Source organism: Myripristis murdjan, chromosome 4, assembly GCF_902150065.1.
Source record: "Myripristis murdjan chromosome 4, fMyrMur1.1, whole genome shotgun sequence".
Lineage (NCBI taxonomy): Eukaryota > Metazoa > Chordata > Actinopteri > Holocentriformes > Holocentridae > Myripristis > Myripristis murdjan.
In genome coordinates this window covers 23,433,570-23,458,092 of record NC_043983.1, presented here as the reverse complement: position 1 = coordinate 23,458,092, position 24,523 = coordinate 23,433,570, and the positions used below count along the sequence as shown (strand labels likewise).

General features: G+C 41.2%; 2 protein-coding genes across 6 annotated transcripts in view; both read right to left on the bottom strand.

The window, feature by feature from the left end:
- csnk1g2b (casein kinase 1, gamma 2b) overlaps positions 1-19,691 on the bottom strand; it is a 37,585-nt gene extending 17,894 nt beyond the window's left edge. For 4 of the 5 annotated variants that reach the window (XM_030049101.1, XM_030049105.1, XM_030049104.1 and 1 more), the window contains exons 1-3: positions 19,542-19,691; positions 15,359-16,165; positions 2,440-2,509 (exon numbers count right to left, since the gene is read on the bottom strand). In XM_030049101.1, coding sequence (XP_029904961.1) covers positions 2,440-2,509; positions 15,359-15,586 — 298 coding nt within the window. In that variant the 5' untranslated portion in view covers positions 15,587-16,165; positions 19,542-19,691. Of the gene's footprint in view, positions 1-2,439; positions 2,510-15,358; positions 16,166-19,303; positions 19,458-19,541 lie in introns of those variants that run through there. The other variant, XM_030049102.1, reaches the window with a different exon arrangement.
- A 1,231-nt stretch (positions 19,692-20,922) lies between these two features.
- On the bottom strand, positions 20,923-23,230 carry dmbx2 (diencephalon/mesencephalon homeobox 2). Its single transcript, XM_030049754.1, is given in 4 exon segments — positions 20,923-21,544; positions 21,546-21,946; positions 22,246-22,421; positions 23,065-23,230. Coding segments are annotated over 4 exon segments (843 nt in total). The 3' UTR covers positions 20,923-21,444.
- Between the last annotated feature and the right edge of the window lie 1,293 nt (positions 23,231-24,523).

Sequence of the window (24,523 nt, the reverse complement as noted above, 5' to 3'; positions counted from 1 at the left end):
TAAGCTAATGAAATTGCCTCTATCTTGGGCTCAGCTAATGAATGTGGTCTAATCTTGACCTCAGCCAATAACTGTAAAGCTGAAGGCCTGTAGTGGTCAAGGCAGTGAGAAAAAGACTGGACTGGAAGAATCTATTGCTGGAATCATGGGAGATAGCAGAGGAGAAGACCATCACTGCAGTCTTCGCATTTCTGTACGTGTGTGCTTATTGTGGAAGACTCTTAACTCATAGCCCAGAACAACAGATCAAAACAAGAACAGCCAAAAAGGAGAGGCAGGCCACCCCCCTTTAGTAATGCATGCCAGAAGAGTTTCCCTTGGCTTCCTGCTGGCAGCACACAGTCCATCAGGGAGGCAGAAGGCACTGTGGCTGAGGAAGCAATCCAAGTAGATATACGATAATGGCCCAACTGCTTGGAGAGGGTTGTCTATAAATAGTCCAGGGCAACCCTAATACCCTAGCTCCCTATCAACAGTGGAGGACTTTTGCTCTGGCACTACCAGCCAGGAAATGGACAGGTAATCACTACATGAGACCACCACACATACTTGCCCCCCCCCCCCCCCCTAAAAAAAGTGGAGGAATAGCAAGCACTGCCAGTACTCTGATAGTGTCTTTCACACCCATACATGTATCATGTAGTCTTGTGTTTTCCCTTCTGCTACTGTGATCAAAGGTTTCTTGAAACTTAACCTCTGGTTGTAAAAATGGGAATGTTTAACATAGTTTACTAGCCAGGTGTTAAAGGTGATTTCAGCCAGCATTCAGGTCATCTTTGACTTGGCACAAGCCCAGCACAGCCGGGATTTGTGTTTCCATTACCACAGGGCTACCCGCACAAAGGTGTGTCTTTTACATGGCAAAGCCCCGCCGATTGCCTGTGGGAGTGTTGATTAGTTTCAGGCCTTCTCTACCAGTGGCCCATACAAGAATTTTATTAAAAAATAAATAAAATAAAATAAAATAATTAATTAATTAATTAATCAATGAATTAAAAAAATTCAAATGGCTGCTTTTCAGGAACAATATTAGTGTAATTAACATTCGCTGAATTTTTTTTTGACATTGTTAGATTACAAACTACGGCACAACTTCCACATGTGTCCTTATAGGGACTTCGTGGTTGTAGGCAGCTATGTTTCAGGGCTGTTCAGATTCTCTCTGACTAATGAATGATGAGAAAGACCTCTGATGTCAGCAGCCTGAGATGAAAAATTGCCCTAAAATTTTAGAATATCTCAATAACATCAAAATTCATAGGAGTCTGACCTGTTTACAGAAAAAAAACTTTACAGCATTCTGTAATTGTATACATGCAAATATTTACTGACTTTCAAGACACACAACATCATGAATGTTTCACTTGACGTGGCTTTGATTGTCTACAACAGGGGTGTCAAACTCGTGCCATGGAGGGCCAAGAGGCTGCAGGTTTTCATTCCAACTAAAAACTCCACCAGGTGATTTCACTGATCACCCTACCTCCAAACAGAGAGGTGGGACTAATCAGTGAAATCACCTGGTGGAGTTGTTGGTTGGAATGAAAACCTGCAGCCTCTTGGCCCTCCATGGCACAAGTTTGACACCTGTGGTCTACAAGGTCATAACAAGAGCCTGTGCTATTCACAAATGTGACAGAGTATGGTTGGATGGCACTTGGATAAACTGCCCCCAGTTTCCACCTTCACCAATTCACTGACTATATTACTGTTGCATTGCTTGAGGATACCTTCTTGCAAATGCAGTTTGTGATTGTAATAGAGTATTAGATTTTGATTTGGGCATATTTTAGGACACAGTTTCAATCTCTTGCTCCTGTCACTTTGACTGAGCAGTGGTCACTTGCCTGCCAATGATTTTGTAATAAATAATGAAGCAAAGTTGTTGTGAGAGAGCCAAATCCACACATGTGCACCTACACACACAAGCATGATGGATAATCCTTTCCAGTCAGCCAGCTAAGCAGGCAGGCAGTGTGGTGCAGCTTTCCAAGTCCCTGTCCCTCCCAACCATCTGACTCTGCCACCCGAATCTCTCCCCTCTGTAACCAGCCGGCCAACCAGACCAGATCAAAGGGCTGCCGGCCTAGAGCCACCAAGTCACAGCTATGCAGCACATTACCACAGGCTGGGCTGGGCCGGGCTGGGCTGCAGGGGGAGGGAAGACTCTGGGTAATGTAGTGGTGGTATTGGAAAAGAGGTAAGAAGGCTTTCATTGGCTTTCACAGGTGTGGAAAGATGAACAAACTCATTCTGAGAAATGCAGCACAAGCCCTTGGAGTGGAGTGTGTGTGAGTGTTTGTCCATCTACCTGACAGCGTATGTACCTCTGGGATTCATACCCAGACCCATCTAGTGTGAAAAGTACAATTCAAATTCATTTATCTTAATTGTCTTCAATAACAATGACTGATAATATACAGCTGGCATCCACCTTACCTGAATTTCCCAACTGTTTGTAAAATCTATACTCCAAATGGAGCTGTGGCGCCCTGGACTTTATAGGTTCCTGAAACAGAAGAGAGAGAGAAAAAAGGAAGGAACACATTAGAAACAAGATGCTTAGTTTACAGTTCAGTGTTAATCTTGTTTATCTACAGTGACATGGACCTCAGCACTGAAATTGCCTTTTAAACCTTAAACTTCAGTTGTTTGACTCACTCATCTCTGCCTGGACCCATAAGTGCAAAAAAAGAGACTCAAAGACTAGACAACTACAAAAGCACAAATGAGTATTGAAAGACTTAACCAAGGCAGAAAAATGACTTGACAGCCTTGCATTAAGCTTGGGTGAGTGGACAAATATATTGGTTATTGGGGACTGGCAACTGGAGTCCGCTGTTTTTTTTTTTTTTTTTTTTTTTTTTTTTTTTTTAATTTGGTTTGTTTTTTTAAAGATTTTTTTGCACAATACAAGCAGAGTAGCTCCTTCAATTGATAGCGCAGTACATAGGTTGTGTATATGGCGAGTGTGTGGTTGAGACAGAGAGAGACCAAGACAGTGAGTGTGGTGACCAGAGCAGAGAGGATGAAGTTAGCAGTATAGCTGTGAACAAAGCAGGGCAATATGTGTACAGTTAAGGCTATTTGTCAGTGAATAAATGCTACATCTCATCAAGCTAAGTTCCTGTGTCTCTTAGCCCTGACGTTAGCGACAATTGGGTTAGCCTAACCTGACCAGGCTCACTTAAGGTGCACTGACCTTTAAGGTGGACCAGCTATTCTCATTTAGGTGACAATCTAAGCTGCTCCTGAACAGAGAACTGTCTGGCTGCTGGTGGGCAGTAGGAAAATTTTGATATATCAAAATTTATCGCCCAACGCTACCTTGCATGCATTCCACCATGATTATATTGATCTGCAATTACCTTAAATAACCACAATGTTTTCCTTATTTCATGCCTACTAGAACTTTAATTAAGTCTCAGGTCAGACTTGTGGGATGTGAGAGGATAAAGAGCACTTCCAGCTGGTGAACAACAGGCTTTTGTGATGACATGGCTGATAATCAACCCACTAGGCCATATTGTTCATTATATTGCTATCTCCAGCCATACAACCAAAAATGTAATCTGATTAACCCCACTCCCATGATGACAAGAGCATTATAGACAACGTGATGAGGACAGAACCATTTTACAGGCCTAACTTAATTCCTTTCCTTAATCTTCAATAGCTGTACCACAGCTAACATTTAAGCCCTGATCCATAAGGGTGGTATTCTACCCATTTTTGAAACGCTGCCACCCCAGTACTAACTTTATTTATATTATGATTCAATGAACTAAATATATGACTGCTTTTGTTGCTAAAACTGTTAAAACTGATGTATTTGACAGCCAAGCATGACACTGACATCTGCTTCAAGTCTGTAAAATGTTTGTGTTGGTAATGCTCACAAATGTGTCTTTTAAACAAAGGAATAATAAGTTGGGTTAATGCTTGCTCTATCTCTGTGAGAGAAACTCCTCAAGAATGTGAAATACCTAAAATGTATTTGGCCTAATAACTTTGGAAAGGAGGCTTAAAAGAGACACACAAGATTTAATCTCAGCAGTTGTTACTCATGTGCATCTAATTCCAAATCTTTCCCCATTATAAATTATATAAACTGAAAAGTGAAATGCTGTTAAACTGCCATATTCACTCCATTAGGCCTTTATCAAATCAGGAGCATTTTCTCTACTAGTGCGCCGATGGCACGTAGGAGTACAAACTCACACAAGTATGATCCGTACTCAGCACAGCGAGGGACATCCTATCCATTTCCCATGACCGGTCTCAATCTGACTGCCTGTGTTCTGTGCTGTCAGCTAACCCTGCTGCCCCCACAGCCCGGCACATGCTCCTCCCTGCCTTGTTTTCCTGCTACTGGGAGCGGTAATAGCAGCAGTGGCACTGGGCCAGCTCATGTATAAATAGAGTGCAGGTTTTGAAGAGTTTCCCGGATGTAAAATGGCTTGTGATTGTGGAGGGAAAGCACAACCCGACAGATGTGTGAATACAAAACATGCAAGTGGTGGCCATGGCTCAATCAGTGGCTTATCACTTCACTCCATGACCAGATTATCATCTGTGCCGGCCTGGGAAGCATTTGAACATCATTCATGTAGGCCTAGTCAGTTCTATCTGTGCTGCTCTACTACACTCCTACTCGCATCCCATCTTGGGGGAGGGGGTGTACAGCAAGTGACAAGGAGAGAGAGCAAGAAATGGAGAGGAAAAAGAAAGAAGACTGGAGTAGAGGACTGTAGGAGGAAGACACATGACCAGTCTGAGTGGCAGAGCAGGGAAACACTGAAAATGTTATCCACCTCCTGCATTCCTACGTGAACAGGAACAGGAACACAGAGCATATCTCACACAAGACATGCCATGCCAGAGATGCAGAGAAAATATAAAATGTATAAATAACAAATCAAAACAGATGGCACCAAACCACAGGACCCTCTAAAACAGCTTACAGTATGAAACAGAGGCTTATGGCAGCTTTACATACTTGATCTCTCAGTAGACGGGTTACAACAGCGTAAATGACCAAAGCCCGCCACGAAAGGTCTGATACATTATCTTTACTTATAACAAGGTTGCATCTAGTTCAGGCAAATCAAATATCAACTACGAAAAAATGCCCTCTCTGCAGCCAGTGTGTTTTACAATTACAACTATTCCCATGTCTCTCTTTTTTTAAGTCATAATAACCAACGTGCTAAAGCAGGTGGTCACTGGGGGGCTGACTCTACAGATGCTCTTCTTAACAACTTCAGAAATAAAGTGATGGGAAAGGAAAGAGTCAAAAATTATGCAAAAAATGTGCTAAAACAAAACATCAATACCTTACGTTTAAGAAAAAAATGGATGGAAATATATATAATTATGGCTGAAAACAAGTGGCAGTGCTTGATAATTTACATTACTAAGGTTGCCTAATTAGAAAATTAGAAAATCAGAAAAACACCAATTAGAAAATTTATCAGCTGCCTACATTTTACATTTTAGAGGAAGTTATCTTGTCTGTCTTCATCTTTGGTTAGAGACAGATGTAAATTAACATTTCTTGTCATTTCCTGTCCTATCTTTAAACACATTACAGATACAAAACAAGTTAAAATCTTATCATGAATCAACACAAAAATAATCGGGACTTTTGTGCCCACAGAACTATTTGGCCAGACCTTTTGGTTTATTTTATAACAATATTTTCTTTTCTTCTGTGACCATCACTTATACTACTTATTCATGACAAGTGGCACAAGCTGGAAGCAGAGCCCAAGATTTATATGCAGTTTTTCTACAGCTGATTACATACCACAACTAAATGTTAATGATGATGCACTAGGCTATGTATCACAGGCACCCCTGACCTTATCCTCTTTTGTTTACTTGTGAAGGTATCTGTTGCTGTCTCTGTAAAGACAATGATGAAACATTAGCAGGATGAAATGGAAGAAAAACAAGTTCGTGAGTCACATCCTTGGGGGGAGTGGACAAGGACAGAAACCACACTTATGGGAAAAAATGTTTGGCAACAGCAGTCATCTCTGGGGAACACACTGCCTTGACACTTGTCATTACACTACAATAGAGCAATAACTTTTATATACAACTGAGAGAATTTCTCAGCTCAGCTTATTAATAATACAGCAGGGCTTGTATTGTAATTTTTCACAAAATCTGAACTGAGCAGTAGAAAAAAAAACAAAAAACAAATGTAATGATATGAACAATATGCCTTTAATGTAAACTTGTTAATAGTACTTGGTCACTGTAGCAGCAGCAGTTGTGTTACCCTGTGTGGTGTCATGCACGGAGCAGCATTTTGCCGAGTGTGCTGGCCTGTGTCCAGGGCAGCTGACCCATAGGCCAGAAGGGCTCTTCACTGTCTGACCTGCTGCTGCTGCTCTCCACCTCAGCTGCTCCACACCACATCAGCGTTTCTCACAATACGGGTCGGGACTCAAGACACTAAATAGGACCTATTTTTGGTGAGTCTCAACAAGCCAACCCCACCAAGAAATGTTCTGATTCTAGGATAGTTTGGGTTTCTGCTGTGGATGTATACCACACTACGTATGGTGTGGGCAGGGGGTGCAATTTCTTTCAGTTTAGGGAGCCTCAAAGTAAGTGAGTCTTCTAATAAATGAACTTCCTCAGGGTACGATGCATGGGTTATTGCTCTCTATATGTAACACCCTCCCCAAATACTGACAGACAACACTGGAAGAAAAAAGGCAACACACTAACTTTTACCCATTAGCACACCAGTACTTCTGAAGTTAATTAGTACTGAAGCAAGTTAGTAGGACCACTTAAATTGATACTGGCAACAACATTTTCATATTCATATGTATTTGTTGTGATATTGATCAATGATCAACTCCAACCTCCACAGAAAAAGGGTTTTGGTTAAAACTGACAAAAACCTGTGGGCATGCAACGAAAACCAAAGTGTTGCATTAGCCACTGAGGGCTACCTGTTGCTTGATAAAAGTTTGTCCAAATCTAAATTTGTGCATTTTTCCCCATTCTTTTCTGTGAACAGTCTGTGATCAGTCTGGAACACTGCAAGGGAGGGAGGGACTTCATTACAGCTCCAGGAAGAGGATCAGAAAACAGCAATGCCACCATCTGTTAAATGAATACTAAGCTCAGTAATGTAGTGGTAAAACAAAATTCCAAATATCAGTGACCCCTATGTTACACAGGATCTAAGCCATGAGCTAACTCTTCCCACTCTCTCACACATACACTTTTATAGCCTGTAGCTTTAGCAGCCTGGGGCTGGGTGTGAGGTGAAATGTTTGATGCCATTTCAAGCATCCCTCATTCTAACTCCAAGAGAAAAACACTTAATGCTTGTACAGATACATATGGTTACGTCATAGCAGATTAAATGGTGATTTCTATATTTTAGCCTGTATTTGAGTCCATGCACTTGTGTGAATGCAGCAAGCCATCAACTCAACACAAAGTCCTCTGCCTGGGATTAACCAACTCTACATCTGATGTCATCTAGGCTAAATCTGATCTCTGTTCCACCACATCTGAGAAAGATCAGAACTGACCTCAGTGAATGAATGAACAAACAAATGAAGAGGGGGAAAGGGGAAAAGAATTAGGGATATAATCAGAATAACACAAAGAAGGCAGGAAATAACAGACATGCAAGACAACAGGAAGCAAAATGGTTTGCACTGAAAAACACAAAGTATGCAGTCTAAGAAGATGCAGTCTAAAAAAAAAAACTCAAAAATATACATGTCTAGTGATAAAAGTGCATTCAAGGAGAGCTCAAATCCTGGGCAGACTACACACACAGACACACACACAGACACACAACTATGTCAATTTCAAAACTGCAAGAGGCAGCTTTTTTGTTTTATTTGAGGGAAAGACATTTGACACAGCTTCCTACACAATCTATTATGGTGCCATGGAGAATCCTCAGCTCAGTCAAACTGTAAATCAGAAAAACAAAATGTTTTATTCACATTTAAAGTGTAGTGTATGTAGGAGAAGGTCAAGAATGTGTATACACTCATGGCCACTTTATTAGGTACATCTGCACTATCTAATACAATCCAATACAAATGTTCTGCCATCAAGTTTATTTTAATGGTGACTGTAACGCTCAGATTTATTTTATCACAGTAATAGAGGTGTTCATTCAATTACATATAAATGTTTGGCACTGAGGTCATAGTTTATGGTGCTATTGTACTGGACTGCATTTTATTAAAGTGTTTCTAATATTCTGTCCTCCTCATGTTTATTGATATGGAGGACAAAAAATTGGAATGTAGTCCAGTAAAAGACCTCTACAAACTACAACCTCAATAATAAACATAAAATTAAATCTACACATTTGACAATGTCACCAAAAACAGAACATTATAAAATTTCTTAAAAGGCAAAATTTATGGCAGAGCTGTTACACTGAACTGCATTAGACTGTACAGGTGTACCTAATAAAGTGGCAACTAAGTATATATGCCTGTGTATATTAAGTATAGACCTAGTATTATGCATTAGGCCCAAAATAAGTCACAACCTTTGCCTGTTTCCCTGTAAATCATTTCACAATATGCAACTGGCAATGTGACTCATCTCATGTTAGACACAGGAGTTCAAATGTCCACACAATGCATCTCTGCCCAGTGCCACCTGCATATGGCCATTAATAATACTGGCTGCTAACTGTAAGGATCAAACAAATGGAGAAGGTCTGGCTGCGTTTGTGTGGTGTGTGTGCTTCCCTCTCTCTCTGCAAGCAGTCTTTATGACCAGAAGTGTATATGGTCAGGAAGTGGTGTTGAGTAGTGAGCAGTGTGAGAGAGCAGCTGGCTGGTGTTCAGCCCTTCTCCTGTTTCAGCTCAGATTTAAAGTACCCAGAAAGACAGACAGAGCAGTCAGCCCCCCCCCCCCCAAAAAAAATCTGGTGTGCGTTGTGGAACCTCATGATGGCTCCGATAATCATTTCTAAAATTCATTTTGATATGAATTTGTGAACATATAATTAGATAATAGTGTACCAACGAGAGTTGGCACACTGGAACTACCTACTGTAAACTACCTGCTTCCAATTTTATATCTGGATAAAAGGGGTTGTTTCTCCACAGCAGGGGGCTGGCGTTGACTGACTACAAAACAAAAGGAATAAACCAATGAGTGTTCCTACAGTAGGAGTTGCAAACTAGAAGGGGTTTTGGAGGGAAATTCAAATTGAGACAATGGAAGGGGGCAGAAGGGGGTGGACAGGTAGCCACAGATGGAGGAAGGCAGAGCCATTTTGAGCTCTGAAATAACTTCTACCTCCATGTGTGATAACAGGCAGCTACAGAGTTAGAATAGACAGAAAAGTCAATTCAGTGTTTTCTGTAGATTTTTAGCAGACTTGAGTGTAACTTCAGTTTTGGGAGCTAGATCACTCCTTAGTCAATTCAGGTTGCACTTCAAGACAAGCTCCTGTTAGAGTTATTGTCTTAATTTAGGCCAGACAACCAATCTTCTGTAATTTCTTTACATTTTTCTATAGTTAAATGAGTGCAAAGGTAACGCTGGCACAATTCATTAAGTGTCATGTTATCTGATTGGTTACAGCCAAGAAAGCATTTAAAAAAGCACTTCCTGATGCCACATCACACCTTGAGTAGATCCAGGACATCTGCCATGGAATTATTACTCTTAAAGATAAATAAAGCAGTTCTTCAAATAAATCAACTTTGTTACAAAAATTGTGTGGCAGCCATCTTAAGTCTGTTAGCAAAATTTAACAAATCAACATTTCAAGATTTCTCTCCACTGGAAAGAAAATAATTCAGCTACACTTGAGGAGCTGTTGTATTTTTTCTATTCAAATTCTATGCCTGGTCTGGCTTGGCAAAAGTGGCCAATTCAGCTGCTATAGTGAGAAGAGGGAGAACATAACACACAGTGGTGCCACTGAGTGACACAGGCATGGGTAACCCCAGTCTCACATGAACACAAGGGGCAAGTCTCCTTTGTCAGTCAATAGAGGAATAAAGCATTTCTATCAATACAATGCAGTGCATTCTTTACTCCCTGGTTCCTCAAAAGTTTGGTCGGTGCCCAATATAACTTGTGCTGCTGGGTTCCTACATAATGAGCATGATAATATGCCCTACCCAGCCTTGATCCCAAGGCAACAAATTTAATTTCTTATGTGGTATGAAGCTGTAAAGTTTACAAACCCCAGCTTTAGCCCTAACCTCAGTTACTAACTACAAGATTCACACTGTCAATTGTAGGTCATTTCATCTTACAAAGCAAAATGTCAAAAATAGCCGTGGTCAATTTGGCTTTTTGGGTGCTTTTTTAAAATTGCCATAATTTGATTCTGGTTTGGTTATTTTGGCTCTAGGTGGGAATTTCAAATATGAGTCTATACAGAACATAAGAGAGAAAGGTACAGAGTATATCATTTACAGCATCAAGATCAAATGACTGACACAAAAAATCTAAGAAACTGGTGACCTGTTGCCTATATAACAGGAATACAGTGTCAGTGTCAGTAAGTATAACTCCTAAAAAAACTCTATGGAGAATATGACTAGCAGTTTGCCATGAACCAGGATGTACGCTCAGTCGAGGCTACAATTATACAGCACTCATTGCCCTAGAGGCCCACACCCTGCACCACACTGAAACAATCCCTCATGTGCAAAGTCACAATTTACGCACAACAAATTCTATATAAAACTTGTTGTTTTTGTTGCTATCTTCAAGTCTACAACACCTTGACTCTCCCTAGCAGGTTTTATGAATGTTACTAAATCAGTGCCAAAGCAACCATGTGTGTCTGTGTGTGTTAGGTGCTGTGCTGCTCCTGGATACTGATTCATTAGAGGAATAGCTTGTTGACTAAAAGGAGGCTTTTACATGGTGTTGACATTAAGGATTTATTCATTCAGCCTGCCCGGCATGCTCACTAGAACCCAAGCAGGGTAAGAAAGAACTTAAATCGTCAAAATGTCACTTTAATTCCAGCCAAATACGCTGATAGAGCTTTTGTGCCTTCACACTTCGACAACGACCTCATGGCGAGCCTTTGTAAGCTGCTGAGCTAGCTTGCAACAGGAGCTGCTTATCATGCTTCAGTGGGAGGAAGAGGAAGGAGGATACAACAACTCAGATTTCTTTCAGTCAGGCCATCATGACTGACCACAAAGTGAGTGTCCTCCCTCACATATGCTGCCATATAGGCTGAAACACTGCTCTGAATGTACACAGCTGGCACACAATGCAAAGTAGGCCTCTGTCTTCATATTTCCTGTGTATCTACTTAGTTATGAGCCACAAGGTCATTCCAATATCAGCCCCCTGCCCCCTGAGCTGTGGGAGGCCCTGTGGAGGAAGTCTCAACACTTGTGTGATTTACTTGTCACTCTGCTCCCATGTCTTGGAGGTATTATGGCCATCTGGTCATTACCAAAGTTGTCCACTGTCACAGACCGTTACCAGCCCAGCCACTTACAACCACTTTATTATTTATTACTAATAATACCAACTACGCAGGCAGCACACATCACAGTCACCCTTCTATCTGTCTTTGTCAGTGAATGACTGACTGCACAAAAGGGCGCTATGATAAAATACAAGCTGCAGTCATTGTAACTCCGCCTCCATTTAGAGAGTGGATTGGGAAATGTCAGTGAAACAGATTCAATAAGCTCTCTAAGCCCCAACGCTGGATTAGGTGGGTGTGTGCATGTGTTCTACACCTCAGGTAAACACAATGATAGGGTTAAGAGAATGCTGATGACCTTGATAAGCCAATACCTACAAGACAGAGACAGAGAGAGAGAGGGAAACGCACTAGACCAAGATAAGAAGGGTGCTGAAAAGAATAAAGTCTTGGGAGGAGAAACGACTCTGGATATTATGGTCATTTTCTCATTGGACATGATGTTATGTCACTATGCAGAGGGAGGGTGAGAGTGGTGGTGGTGGGGGGTAAGAATAGCAAACACCCAAATCCCTTTAAATGAGCCCGATGGGTGGTGGTTTTTACAGTAAGCTGCGACAGTGAGCAGACGCTGTACGCTGGTGTTTCTTTAAGACACTGGGATCTCCCTCTGGGAGTAAAGCCTGCAGTGTACTTACAGCAGCGGCTATCCGGGCCTGCCTCCATCACACAGGCGTTTGTCAGAGTGAGAAAGCATCCAGCTGAAGGAAAGACTGAACCACTGTGTGTCGATGAGGCCTGGTAACAAAGACGACCTTTCAGCACTCAGCAGTTTCTCCCCTCTCTCTCTTGCTTTTTGCAGGAATGTGCACTGCAGTTTCAGATCCACTGACAGAAGGCTGTGCATTGGCCTACTATACATCCCTGTCTCTGTTGTCACATAGTGGAGCAGGGTGACACAGGCATTCACCTTTGTCCCAGGTGCAGGTAGGCACCGCCCAAATGCCAAACTCTGCAAGCTGGTGTGACACAGACAAAGTACATAAGACGTTCTCAGCACTTAAGGAAGCAGCTCTACACTGAATAGTCACAAAAGCCTTCAACCAGTCAGGAAAACAATACTACAGACTACCTTAGAGTTTTACTGAGACAATCTTGTTTTTTTAATCAGGAAAGAACACATATTGGCCAAACCTGACTTTAGTTCATGCCAAGTACAAGCCTATGTGTCTTTCAAGATGCTAGATACCATTCTGGCTAATGGCCTACTTTATTCTACAGAAATTCTCTACAAAGAATTGTACAGTCTGACATTCGTACTGTATGTGTTAACTTTTATCAAACTTCATAATGTGCTTCATAATGTAAAATGAGTATTGAGCTAGCACTCAATGAATATTTTGGGCAGGTATCTATAAGTGAACTTTCATCCCTAAAGTGATCAGCAAACACAAGGAGGAGGAGACACTACTCGTGTCAGGCATGTGTGAACAGGTGTTCTCAGATAACAGGCCTGCTATTTGTTTTAGTCCATAGGAAGAGCTCAGTAGCAGCCTTTTACAAAACAGAAGCCTTACTGGACAGGCAGTGACATTCACTGGGCTACCCCTGGGAGCTGTGAGATCAGGGACAGACCGAAACATGTGGACAGACAGCTGCACTAAACTGGAGGTTAGCCCAGGGATTGACAGAAAGGTCTTTCCCAGGTCAGCAAACAACATCAATGTCCAGACGCCCAAAATAAATATAAATAAAAATCAGTGGAGCAGGTGACACAATTCAAAAAGAAAAAAAAAAACCAGTAGATAACACATGGCCTGAGGTACAGCTTATTTAGAGAGAACATAAAGCTAAAGCTAAAGCTAAATGTGTGAGTGCCCAACAGGTCTACAACTATTTATTGACACCATATTTACACTTTACTGAGAGGCTCCTTGTTAACATTTAACTGAAAGTGCAAGCGCCCAAGGCAGAGTCCAATTTCTCTAATTTGTGCTGAAAATACAGGCCTAACAGAGACAGATAGTCTGAAAATCAACTTAAGCAATCAAGGTCATCATGATAGCTTAAAAAAGGATAAAATGACAGCAGGAAAATATGAGCCTCCATTAGGAATGAACAGCAGCATTGTCCCAAAAATCCTTAAATCCTAAATAAACCTGAATCATCAGATTCATGAGTACTGGCATTGCCCCCCGCTGTTAGCTGGGCCTTGTTGAACTTGTGAACACCATTAGCACACTTCCTCCTCTTCTGACGGTTCATTCAGATAAACACTGGGTCGAGAGGGCCACAAGATCCATGTAGCACTGTTATGGTCCTAATGCCAGATCCAGATATAGCTGGACACCATGTGGATAAAAATACCCAAACAGATGGGAGGGTTCATGAGTGGGGCGGGGGTGGGGAGGAGCGGTGACAGCAAGCACAACTACAGATTTCAGAGGAAAAGAAAACTACAATTACAGCCATATATTAACTTCTGCCCTCTCTGTGGTTAGAAAAGCCTTCAGTGGATGCCCCGTCAGAGATAATGACCTCCCTGGGAGATACAAATGTAAGGGTAATCATACACAGAAAAGTGTGGCCGTGGAGATGACGCCAAGCCTTCACAGTACTGCCTGGAGTTGAGCAGATACTACCAGCTACAGAATGACTACTTAACTAGAGGCTAAGTCAGACCTGGCCTACGTCAAGGCCTTGTCCAAGGAAAAACATGAGGCTTTATTTAACCACCCTTGCGTAAAATATGATATATTTATAGGCCCTAGATATTTGTTTTAGATATAGTTATAATATATATAGTGTAACATTTTTACAACATTGTCTGGACTATCATGGTATCATGGTAATGATATACTGCCAAAACACAGTGGTAACAAAGATAAAAGATAAGTGAAAAGGAAAGCTGATGTGCAGAGGAAGCAAAGCAAGCAGCTCAGTCACTGGCTGGCCTCCATCCGCCAATCAGAAAACAAACAGGCCTTTCCATTTCATGTGGTTTCTCACAGCTTGCCTGAATGCTACTAAACCAGCAGCTCTAAAAAACTGTTCAAGCTGAAACCCAACGACAAAATTCCAATGGACAGTAAATTATTGATTGCACATTAAATAAGCTTAATGTCATCTTTTAGAGGGGAAAAAATGTATAGGCTAGTTATTTCTAGGATTTAACATGACACCAAAAGTACTTTCTCAGAGGAAAAGGTAGGATTATTAGCCCATAAAATTTAACTTTAACAAAGTCAGTATTAAGAAATATGCTTGCCATTAACGGCATTATTTCATAAAAACTTAAAAGCCCTACCACAGCTTCACGTGACAGCACAGACAGTCTAGCCACAGTAAGAACAACTTTATGAAACTGCCAAAAATTAATAAATAAAATTGTGGCATACTGAAGAAGTGTGCCAGAAATTAAAACTCATGTTAGTGTACTTTCAATTTGTTCCTTCACATCAATTATTCTAAGAAACATGAAATGAAATATTATCCAGTCCAGTCTCAGTTTATTCTTCTTCCCCTCTTTGATAAACACAAGCAGAACGTGGTTGACTCATTAACAGTACATGGGACCAAGCTGAAGACAAGCTAATATTTGCCTGTGGGAGCAGGAGGGGGAGGGGGAGTTTTCAGTTACTTCCTGTGTCTGTCTCTCTTAGGTCAGGGAGTCAACTGCAGTAAGAGGCTCTGCTGCTTTGCACAGAAACCAGATTGAATGTGCATACAACCCTTTGGTTATTTATTGTTTGCAAAATGCAATACTGCATGCAAATAAGTTTCATGAAATCAGCTAAGCCATGTATGTGATGTGCAAGATTGATACTGACAATGTCGTAGAACAGGTATTTGATTGAGAGGAATGGTACATTGATTTTCCAACATGATGTTATTTCATCAACCCTGCAATTTCATATAGCAAGTTGCACTTACCAATTTGATGGCCACATATTCATTAGTGTAGAGGTTCTTTCCCAGCCGCAGCTCTCCAAAATTGCCACAGCCAATCTTTTTACCAACACGGAAGTTTGGGCCAACCATAAGAACCCCAGAGTTGGTCCCTGAACTCCGGCCCGCATGTCCAGTCCGGCTGCCTGCTGCCTTAGACATCTTTTTCCCTTCCTCTGTCTCTCCCTTACCCCCTCTCTTGTCAAAATCCATAAGCTTGTGATACCCTGGCCTCTCCACGATTATTCCCCGGCCATGCAAACCATAGAAACTCCAAAACAACAGCCAGAGGACACTTTAGGGAGGGGGAGGGATACAAGTAATACAAGACAGAGGAAAGGTGTTGCTGTTAAAATGTGCACTGGATTAGAAGACACTTAAATGGGCTGTAACTGCAGCTTAAGTGCCCTGTGTGTCTATCAAACAGCCCTTTTGTTGAGTGCTTCCCTTTTCTTTCTTCTTGTTCCTTGTTTACCAAAGAGGTTCTTTTCTTGTGTGTTTCTCCAGCTCCACTCTCAGAGTAGCATGTCCCTGCCTGAGGTGGGCAGGTTGTGCTAGGATGCGCCCACGCACACACACAATACTAGTCATAGAAGAACACTCCAAAACCCAGCTACTGCATCCACGAGGCCACTTGGAAACAACCCCCGGAGTGCCTCATTCGTTCTGGTCAGCCTTTGGTGAGACAGAGGACATTCTCCATGTTGCAGGGCCACAGCAGAGGAGGCAATGGGAAGTTAGCAACAATGATGCCAAGATAAGTAATGGATGGGTCTTCGGTTGGCTGGATATCTGGAAAATCGAAACAAACATAAATCAAATTAGTACACTGGTTATGTTTTCAAAATTCCTGTACATATACACAAAACATTTGTCTGGGACAGACACTGAGAAAACTCATTACGTATTCTTATAATGTCTTGTGGCCTGTTACTAGCAGTGGTATAGTGCTGGTTGATGAAGTTGGTATACCATTAGGTAAATCACTAAAGAGGAAGTGCGTATACTCATCTATATATTTAAATGTCATTTTGGCTGATAGGTGGGTATCTTGTAAATCACCATAAAAAGAGGTGGGTATATGCCGTATATCCGTCACATAACCACTAGTTACTAGATTTAACATTTTAAGGGAAATGGATGCTGAATAGTTCATTTGAAAATGAGATTATGTCATCAGCAGATGTTCCAAACTACACTTAAAATGGGATTGTGCTTGCAGACCAACAAAAAGCAAATTCCGCAATAAACATAAGCCAAAATATTGAGAAACAAACTAAATCAATCTTTACCTATTCCCACAACACCTGATGGACTATTCAGAGATTGAAATTTTCAGAAAAAATTATCTTAAACCTTTTACTTGCAGATCAAATTATGTCTACTGTAGCTGTTCTTTACTACAGCTGAAATGAGATCTTGCTCACAGACCAGCACGAGGCAAACTCAATAAAGTAATCAATATGAGTGGAAATATTCCACAGCAGACATCTGACATGACTATAACAATTTCTTGTAGAATAAAACCTATTTTGAATGCCCAAAAACTGCATCCAGAAACACAGTAAAGCCAATGCCTTAACAAAGTGTGCAAAAATGACATTTTCATGGAGGTTTAAAGTATCACACTATATCAGCCTACTCATACAATATTATGCTGCATTAGCCTTGACAGACACAAAGAACGTGAATCATGACCATAATTTCAGTTTTCATGGGTAGTGGAATTTGACTCTCTCTGAATAGTTTTTAGCACACATTCACATAAAAGTTCCCAAGCAGCTCTGCTAACTCTCCTACCTCTGGGGGCTGTGATGTTGGTGATAGTAAGCAGGTAATGCAGGCATTATAAGCAGGCAGCTAACATTTCCAAAGGAAAGGCACTTAAACTGATCAATGACTGCTGCAATGCCTCATCTCATCATCACAGTCTGTGAAACATTTGCATCACATAGTAACATAATATTAAAAGATCTGGTTAAGGTCTATGGTTATATTTGGCTACATCTGATGGCCAAAAGACTCATGGATTCATTAGAGAAATCATTAAAATATAACCAAACAATAAGTATGAAAGCATGCTGATGAGAAGGAAGACTTGTTAAATGGATAATATTGAGTGAGAAATTTTTGTTGGTTTTTGTTGGACAGCAAATCCCTTTGTGATTTAAATCATAGCTATATAGCCTAACTTATGTCTATTCCATAAATTCCATTGGGGAAATCAACTTTGCACACAAACAAACAAAAAAAAATGTTTATTAAAATATGCTTGCTACTGAAAGTTGAAATGTGTTGAGAAACACATGAAAGTAAATAAACATTTACTTGGAAGAGAAAAACTCTCCTGCTCTCACTGAAAATGTTAAGTAAATCCATTATCCTTTGGATCTGCAGTTGGAAATCCACAAAGAAAAGAAACATGTGTTTATACCAGGTATGAAGTCAATCATTACATCACTGTGTCTTCCTTGGAGCACATCACATGTCTATCCTTAATGCACAAGTTGAAAATAGCCTTTCTCGTCTAGTCACAAGATAATGAGCACAGTATATGAGATCAAAAGGTCATTAGTGCCTACACACAAACTGATCATCACAATTGAAGAAATGGCAAAAGGCACCATGCCAAGCCAAAAATACTGAGAACTGTATTGAAAACGGGAGAAAGAGAAAGAAAGAGAGAGGGTGGGAGAGACAGAGAGAAAGTTTGAGGTGTCCCTGGAAAACACAGAAATACTGTCACAGCAACTTTTGGCTACTCTGGTCGACATGTTTGAACCGTCCCAGTTCAGGAAGTTGTGTATTTCTAAAGTCACTAGTTTTGCATAGCTTAGCTTACAAGTTAATAAAAGTACACGAGTGGTTTCCGTATAGTCCACCTATGTTGGACCACATTACACAAATACACAGACACTTAAAAAATAAAATCTATTATCGGTAATCTAATTAACAAATTTTTAGGTAGACAGGTAAATTATTGTTGACACCAGCTACGGTACATAAAACTAAAGTTATAGATAACACTACATGAATTGTAGCTTGCTACATGCTGACCACCTATTTGGTTCGTACGTAATTAATATTTAAATAAACAGTGCCCAGGCCAATTCGCTGAAGGCACAAAACATCGAATCTAACTATGTCTTTTGCTCCTAGCTTATGTTAGCTAGGAATTAACATAGCGCCCTAATGGTGCTTGGCAGCTGTCATTGAGTTTCGACTGATCCTACAGCAAGACTCGCCTGGTTTCACTAGTCATTAGCTCGAAATGTGTATTTCTTTACAAACGATGGCTAGAAGTGACGAAAATAAAATGAAATGGCTCAGGCGAAGCAGCATTGGGTGTCTGATGTTCACGTTGGTTGGTTCGGCGGACAAGGCCAGATGCTCCCAAGCGATCTAATGTTAACGATAGTTAGCGAGCTCACAAGTTAGCCTGATATCCATAATTCGTAGCTAACGTAACGTTAGCCAAACCGTTTCCATTGATCTGTTTTTTTCTCGTTAATCTGTATAACGTTCAAGCGTTGATATAATCTACTTGTGCGGTGGTAAAACGGATTTCACGTTAGATAGCGTTAGCAAACATAGCGTAACTATCAAAAACGCCATTCTTCTTGGCCTAACGCTTCATAAAACCAGACAACACTGACGTTAGCCTAACGTTAGTTAGCTGTTAGCAAGACATTAGCTTTATTCTCAACACATAGCATAGGCTGTAGCTGGCGTTGGCTAACGCTAGCGAGCTAACGCCGAAAGGAACAAGTTGGAATAGCACAGAACATGAAATATTCATTGATTGACATAACCTTAACTACGCTAATCTAGATAGTTAGTTGATACTTCGGAGTCTAGAAATAACATCGTTACAAGGAACGTCTTAACTATGGACCGGGATACTGTTTAAGAAAATGTTGGTTAGTTCACCTGAGAGGACTGCGTTTGTTTTCAGATTCCAGCTACAGCCATAACATCGACCGCTGCTGGGCAACTCCTTAATTCTAAACAACCGACTGCACACCGACGTTAGCCTGGGCTCCACTAGCCCGCTAGCTACATTACGCTAGCACTCTTAACATTAGCCATAACGTTAATTTACGGCGAGAGATAGCCATCAAACCAACCCTTAAAACTAAACTTCCACGACCAGAGAAAAGTATTTTACCTCTAAATGTAATTTATCGGAATGCGGTTGACCTCATGGTTCTTCCTTAGCACGTATTTTTCCACATTTAATGTCTCTTCTCCTTCGCTATGATTTTGCTGTTGTCTCTTTAAGCCTCCCCTGCCGATAAGCAAGCATAGCGTCACTCTCGGCCCCCACCACTATCCCATGCTGAAAAACCGGCGCAACCTGAGTGGAGAATACCACTATGCGTCGGGCGAGCGCAGTTGGTCTATGTCATTGATTTCTGCACATTTGCACTTCGATAGAATACAAGTCAAGCTGGAGTAGGGATATTTCAACTATTACATGCTTACATCACTACTGCTGTGTATTCCAATAACAATTCACAATTTAATTACAGGGGCTCACGTCCACATTGTCCTGTATGTGATATGCCTCAAGCATAGGTTTTAATGCCACAGGTGGTGATGACAGTGACTGTGGACACATTGTTTCTGTCACCTGTTGTAATGCAACTCATTTATGAAACCTACACATAAATTTGACATCCTACAGTAGCAAGTGTGGCACCTTGGATGCAAACCCAAAATATTCACCTGAAATCCTGTCCACTGACAGTTCACCCTCAAACATTTTTCTCTCTTTACAAGCAGCTGCAGTGAGTCCCACTGAACAAAATAAAGATGGTTAGAAGTAGATATCTAGAGAATAGCGACATGTCTTAATTTAAATTCTAATTTGATCAGATGATGAGCAAATTTTGATCCTGGATCTCTGGTTTGGGAGATCAACCATTTCCCACGGCCTTAAAAAGACAAAAACTCATATGATCACATGAGCCTGTTGGCCTTCACACTAAACCCTCTAACTGATAATGAAAATCATCAATTAGAAGGTTTAAAATTATCCCTCAATCCAGTATGTTTTTCCCCTATGTTTCAAATACCAAAATTGCATCTGTCATAATAATTAGTAGAAAACTAGTCTGATTGGTTAAACCATTTATTGCTGGTGAGTGTTTGCCAGCACCTAGTTTTTTCATCTTTTAAAGAAAATGGTATATTCATTATCTACTACAGATGTCATAGAAAATAGTTTGCACTGTTTTCTTGAAAGAGACCTCTGAATGAGTATAAAACGGTATCTTATCCTTACACAAAACTGTAGACACAAATAGTTTTGTTGTTTTTTTTTTGTTGTTTGTTTGTTTGTTTGTTTGCTTTTAATCAAAAAGCATGATCTCTTCATTGACACCTCCAAGTGAAATGCAGTCTGTTGGTGTACCTCACAAAGGGCCAGAGGAGACCTCAGTTTACAGAGAAAAACAATAGGATAAAAAAGATTATTAAAGAACAAATAATTTTATTTGACACTTTCAGCCTTTTTTAAATCATTCCACCAATGATACAGTGCTTTATTACATAAGGAGCTCCACTCAGGCCATTTTACCATCAGTGTTACTGTGTAGCTACACAGCAGAGTAGCCAGTTATATAAGTAATGATATACTGCTGTAATGCTGAGAGAGAAAACAATATTTTTAGATGTGATCTTTGCTCTGCTTGTCCTCAAATAAAATAACAGCCTCTTTCATGCAGAGTCATAATACTGACCCACTAAAACCGGCCTGTCAGGGCTGAGGGAGACAGACAGCATACCCAAACTAGCCTCCCTGTTATAAAACAAACCTCTGGAAGGATTTATCAGACTGCACCATTTTATGCCCCCTTTAGACAGAAAGGTGTACAATAAAACATACTGAATGGAAATGTCTACTCTGCACAGCATTTGTATAAAGGGATATACAGATGAAGCAGTAGGCGTTTCTTTGCCTCTGTCTTTTCTGCTGACACATACCACACAGTGCTGGTTCAGGTGTACCGGCTGTCCACAAGCAGGAGGAATGTGGGGCTGTATTTGTCAGGTGTGTAAGTCTGCAGTTACAGCCCCAGGTGAGAGTAAGGCACAGCTTTACTGGAACAAGCAGTCTGGAGGGACAGGCTACAGTTTTTAGCAAGTGATGAAGGAGGAAGCCCCAGGGGCAGGGCTGCGCTGCTGTACTATGGGCCAGAAGAGCGGGGGGAAGGAGAGCTCAGCGGACAGCATGCCTACAGGCTGCCGATGGGGCAGGCGGCTGTAGCGCTCCCCTGTCACAAAGGGGAAAAGTGGAGGAGAGTGTAGTCGAAGATGGTACTGAGAAACATCAGAGTCTATGAGGGCAGGATGAGTGTGAACATCCCTGCTTTCTTTCAGAGGAGGAGGTGGAGGAGGAGGCATGCTGTCAGTGCAAGGTTTGGTGACAGCGTCGTGTTTGTCCTTGGTCCTAGCCTCCTCCTGTCCTGCTTTGCTGTGCTGCGGCGTTTCTTCCCCACTCTGCTCTCTGGAAAGTGGGGAACAACGTTGACCTTTACGAAACTTTGCCCTCCTGTTCTTGAACCACACCTGTAAGAGAGAGAGCATCGCCTGAGCATTGACAGTGATTGATTTGTCATCAGAAAAGTTGTCAGAGGGCAAAGCATTATTCACGACAACAAATATTCACATCATAAAATTTTCCCAAGAGGCAGGTCATCTTCCTTCTCACCCATCAGAGAATTAATGTTTAGGATAAAAAGACTAATGATTGCATGGTTTTGTCATGCTACAAAGCTCACATTGCCAGAGATGAACAGCTGTATACATGCAGTAATCTCTCTTTGCTTTCAGGTGGCAGTCTGGTCTTGAGAAGAGTGCGTTCTGACCTGAATGCGAGCCTCAGGCAGGTTGATGCAGACGGCCAGCCTCTCCCTCATGCCGACATCTGGGTACTGTGTCTGTTGGAAGGCTTTCTCCAGAGCCTGCAGCTGGGACACTGTGAAGGCCGTGCGGCTGCGGCGCTGCTTCTGCTGGTTGCCATAGCGAGCTTCCAGAATAAGCTCTAGGAGGACGGACAGAAACAAAACCATGGCCAAAATACGCTGTGAGTCAGCAGTGGATTTGCTCCAAGTGAACAAAAAGGATGACAGGGAGACAAACTCCTGTTTTCATTAAGATTTACATTTTTTTTTCTGTGTTATCAGGGATGTAGTGGAAGGTCAACATAAATCGTTGAGCTATAGAGCCATAATATACAGCATGATAAGCTTTATAAAACTGACTTGGGTTAATCTATATGTAAATAGACACATTCTAAGACATCCCTTTCCCATAAATCAATACTTTTTTATAAGTGTAGTTGATTTGTTTGTTTATATTGCTGCTTATATGCTTTGTGGTAATAGATTTTGTAGTTTATCCTCCTTATTATTTACCACTGCATCATCTCTCTATACATTAAGGAGGTTAATTTAACATAGTAACATGTAAAATACCATGTTTTCTTATAAATGCACTGCCTTAAGGGACTGATGCACGCCCACCTGCAGGACACTTTGAATTTTGAGACGAACAAGTGTCTGAAAACTTGAGGAAAAGGGCAGACTACAATTTTAAACCTACGGTACTTTTTATTTTATAATATTTTATTTTTGGACTCTCGTTCTAATTTTTCAGTCTGTGACCTGGAGTGTCCCATGACCTACCTGCCAGTCTCTCAGCCACAGAGAGGGTGTGCACGGCGGGGCTGGCTGCAGAGTAAACGTGGTACTGCTCCGCCATCTGGTGGTGCAGGTCGAACAGCATGGAACTGGCGCTGTGCAGGGGGTAGACCCCGCTGCTGGGGGGCCCGCACAAATTCAACGAATTCATATTCAATCTACAGTTGCAGAGGAGCAAAGAAAGCCTTATATAAGCGACTGCTACTTTTTTAAAAACATTAATATTAGTGGGAGCTATTCTGCCAATAAATAAATAAAATAAAAATAGCCTAAGCCTACTCACACTCTCACGTTTAATGAGCCCGAAAATCAACTCCCCGCAATAAACATAACTTTACTCTAAAACTTATACATATTGTCTTAATTCATGGGTTAACAAGTAATTACACTAGGTTGACAAAATGATATTGTTTGGCCATTGTAATAAATTATTTGCACAGATTGAATGCACAAAGCTGAAAGGCACCAGTCGTCCTGAGTCTACGTCCACGATGTGAAGAAGATGGTCATGATAATAATGATGATGATTATATTTAATGTATTATTCTTAGACATAACGTCCAAAATACATTTCTGGAGACTGACTGGAAACTTGAGGGAAAAGGGAGAATGTAATTTTACACACGGAGCCGAAAGCCACCACTGGCCCTGATCACGATGTGATGACGACGGTGATGATGGTGGTGGTGGTGGTGATGATGATGATGATGATGATGATGATGATGATGATAATGTGTTATTCTTAGACATAACTTCCAAATAAGTTTATGACGAGGTTCGCTTGCTCTTCATTGAATGACAGACGATAAGATCAGACTGGCTGCTTGCTATTGCCACCCAGCTGGCACCTATGAGCTACCGTTACAGTATTTCTGTCTGTTTTTATGATGTTAGTTGAAGCATACGGCAAAATCAGTATGGAGAGTGTAGCTATTTTGTGGCAACGTAAATATCACAACGCCAGAATGAGACGTTTCAAGTAACTGGCGGGTTTCAAAAAGCAACTTTTCCCTTTGACTAAACCCTTAGCACAGCCTTACATGTGACGGAAGGACTGGTAAAGAAACATCTCTGTGCGCAGCTTTTGGTTTGCGGTTTACCTGAGATCCCAACTCTCCACAGGAACGCCAGGTCTTGTGCGCTTTTACGCATGGAAGTCCACTTGGTTAGTTGTAGTCCAAAATTTTCCCAGTTTAATTCGGGCCTTATCCTCTCACACCAATGCTCTTTGTCGTGGCATGGATCTAATTCTCCGAAACCATTCTCACCCACGACTATTTAAGAAGCATTTACCCCGGCTCCCCTTAGCCATTAGCCAATAGAAAGAAAGGTATTAGCTGGGATTAGGTGGGATGAGGGAAGAGAGGGGGGTTGCAAGGGGCTCAAGTTTTTGAAACTATTGAACTTGAGAGATTTACGCCAAGGATCCCCCTATAAGCGAGCG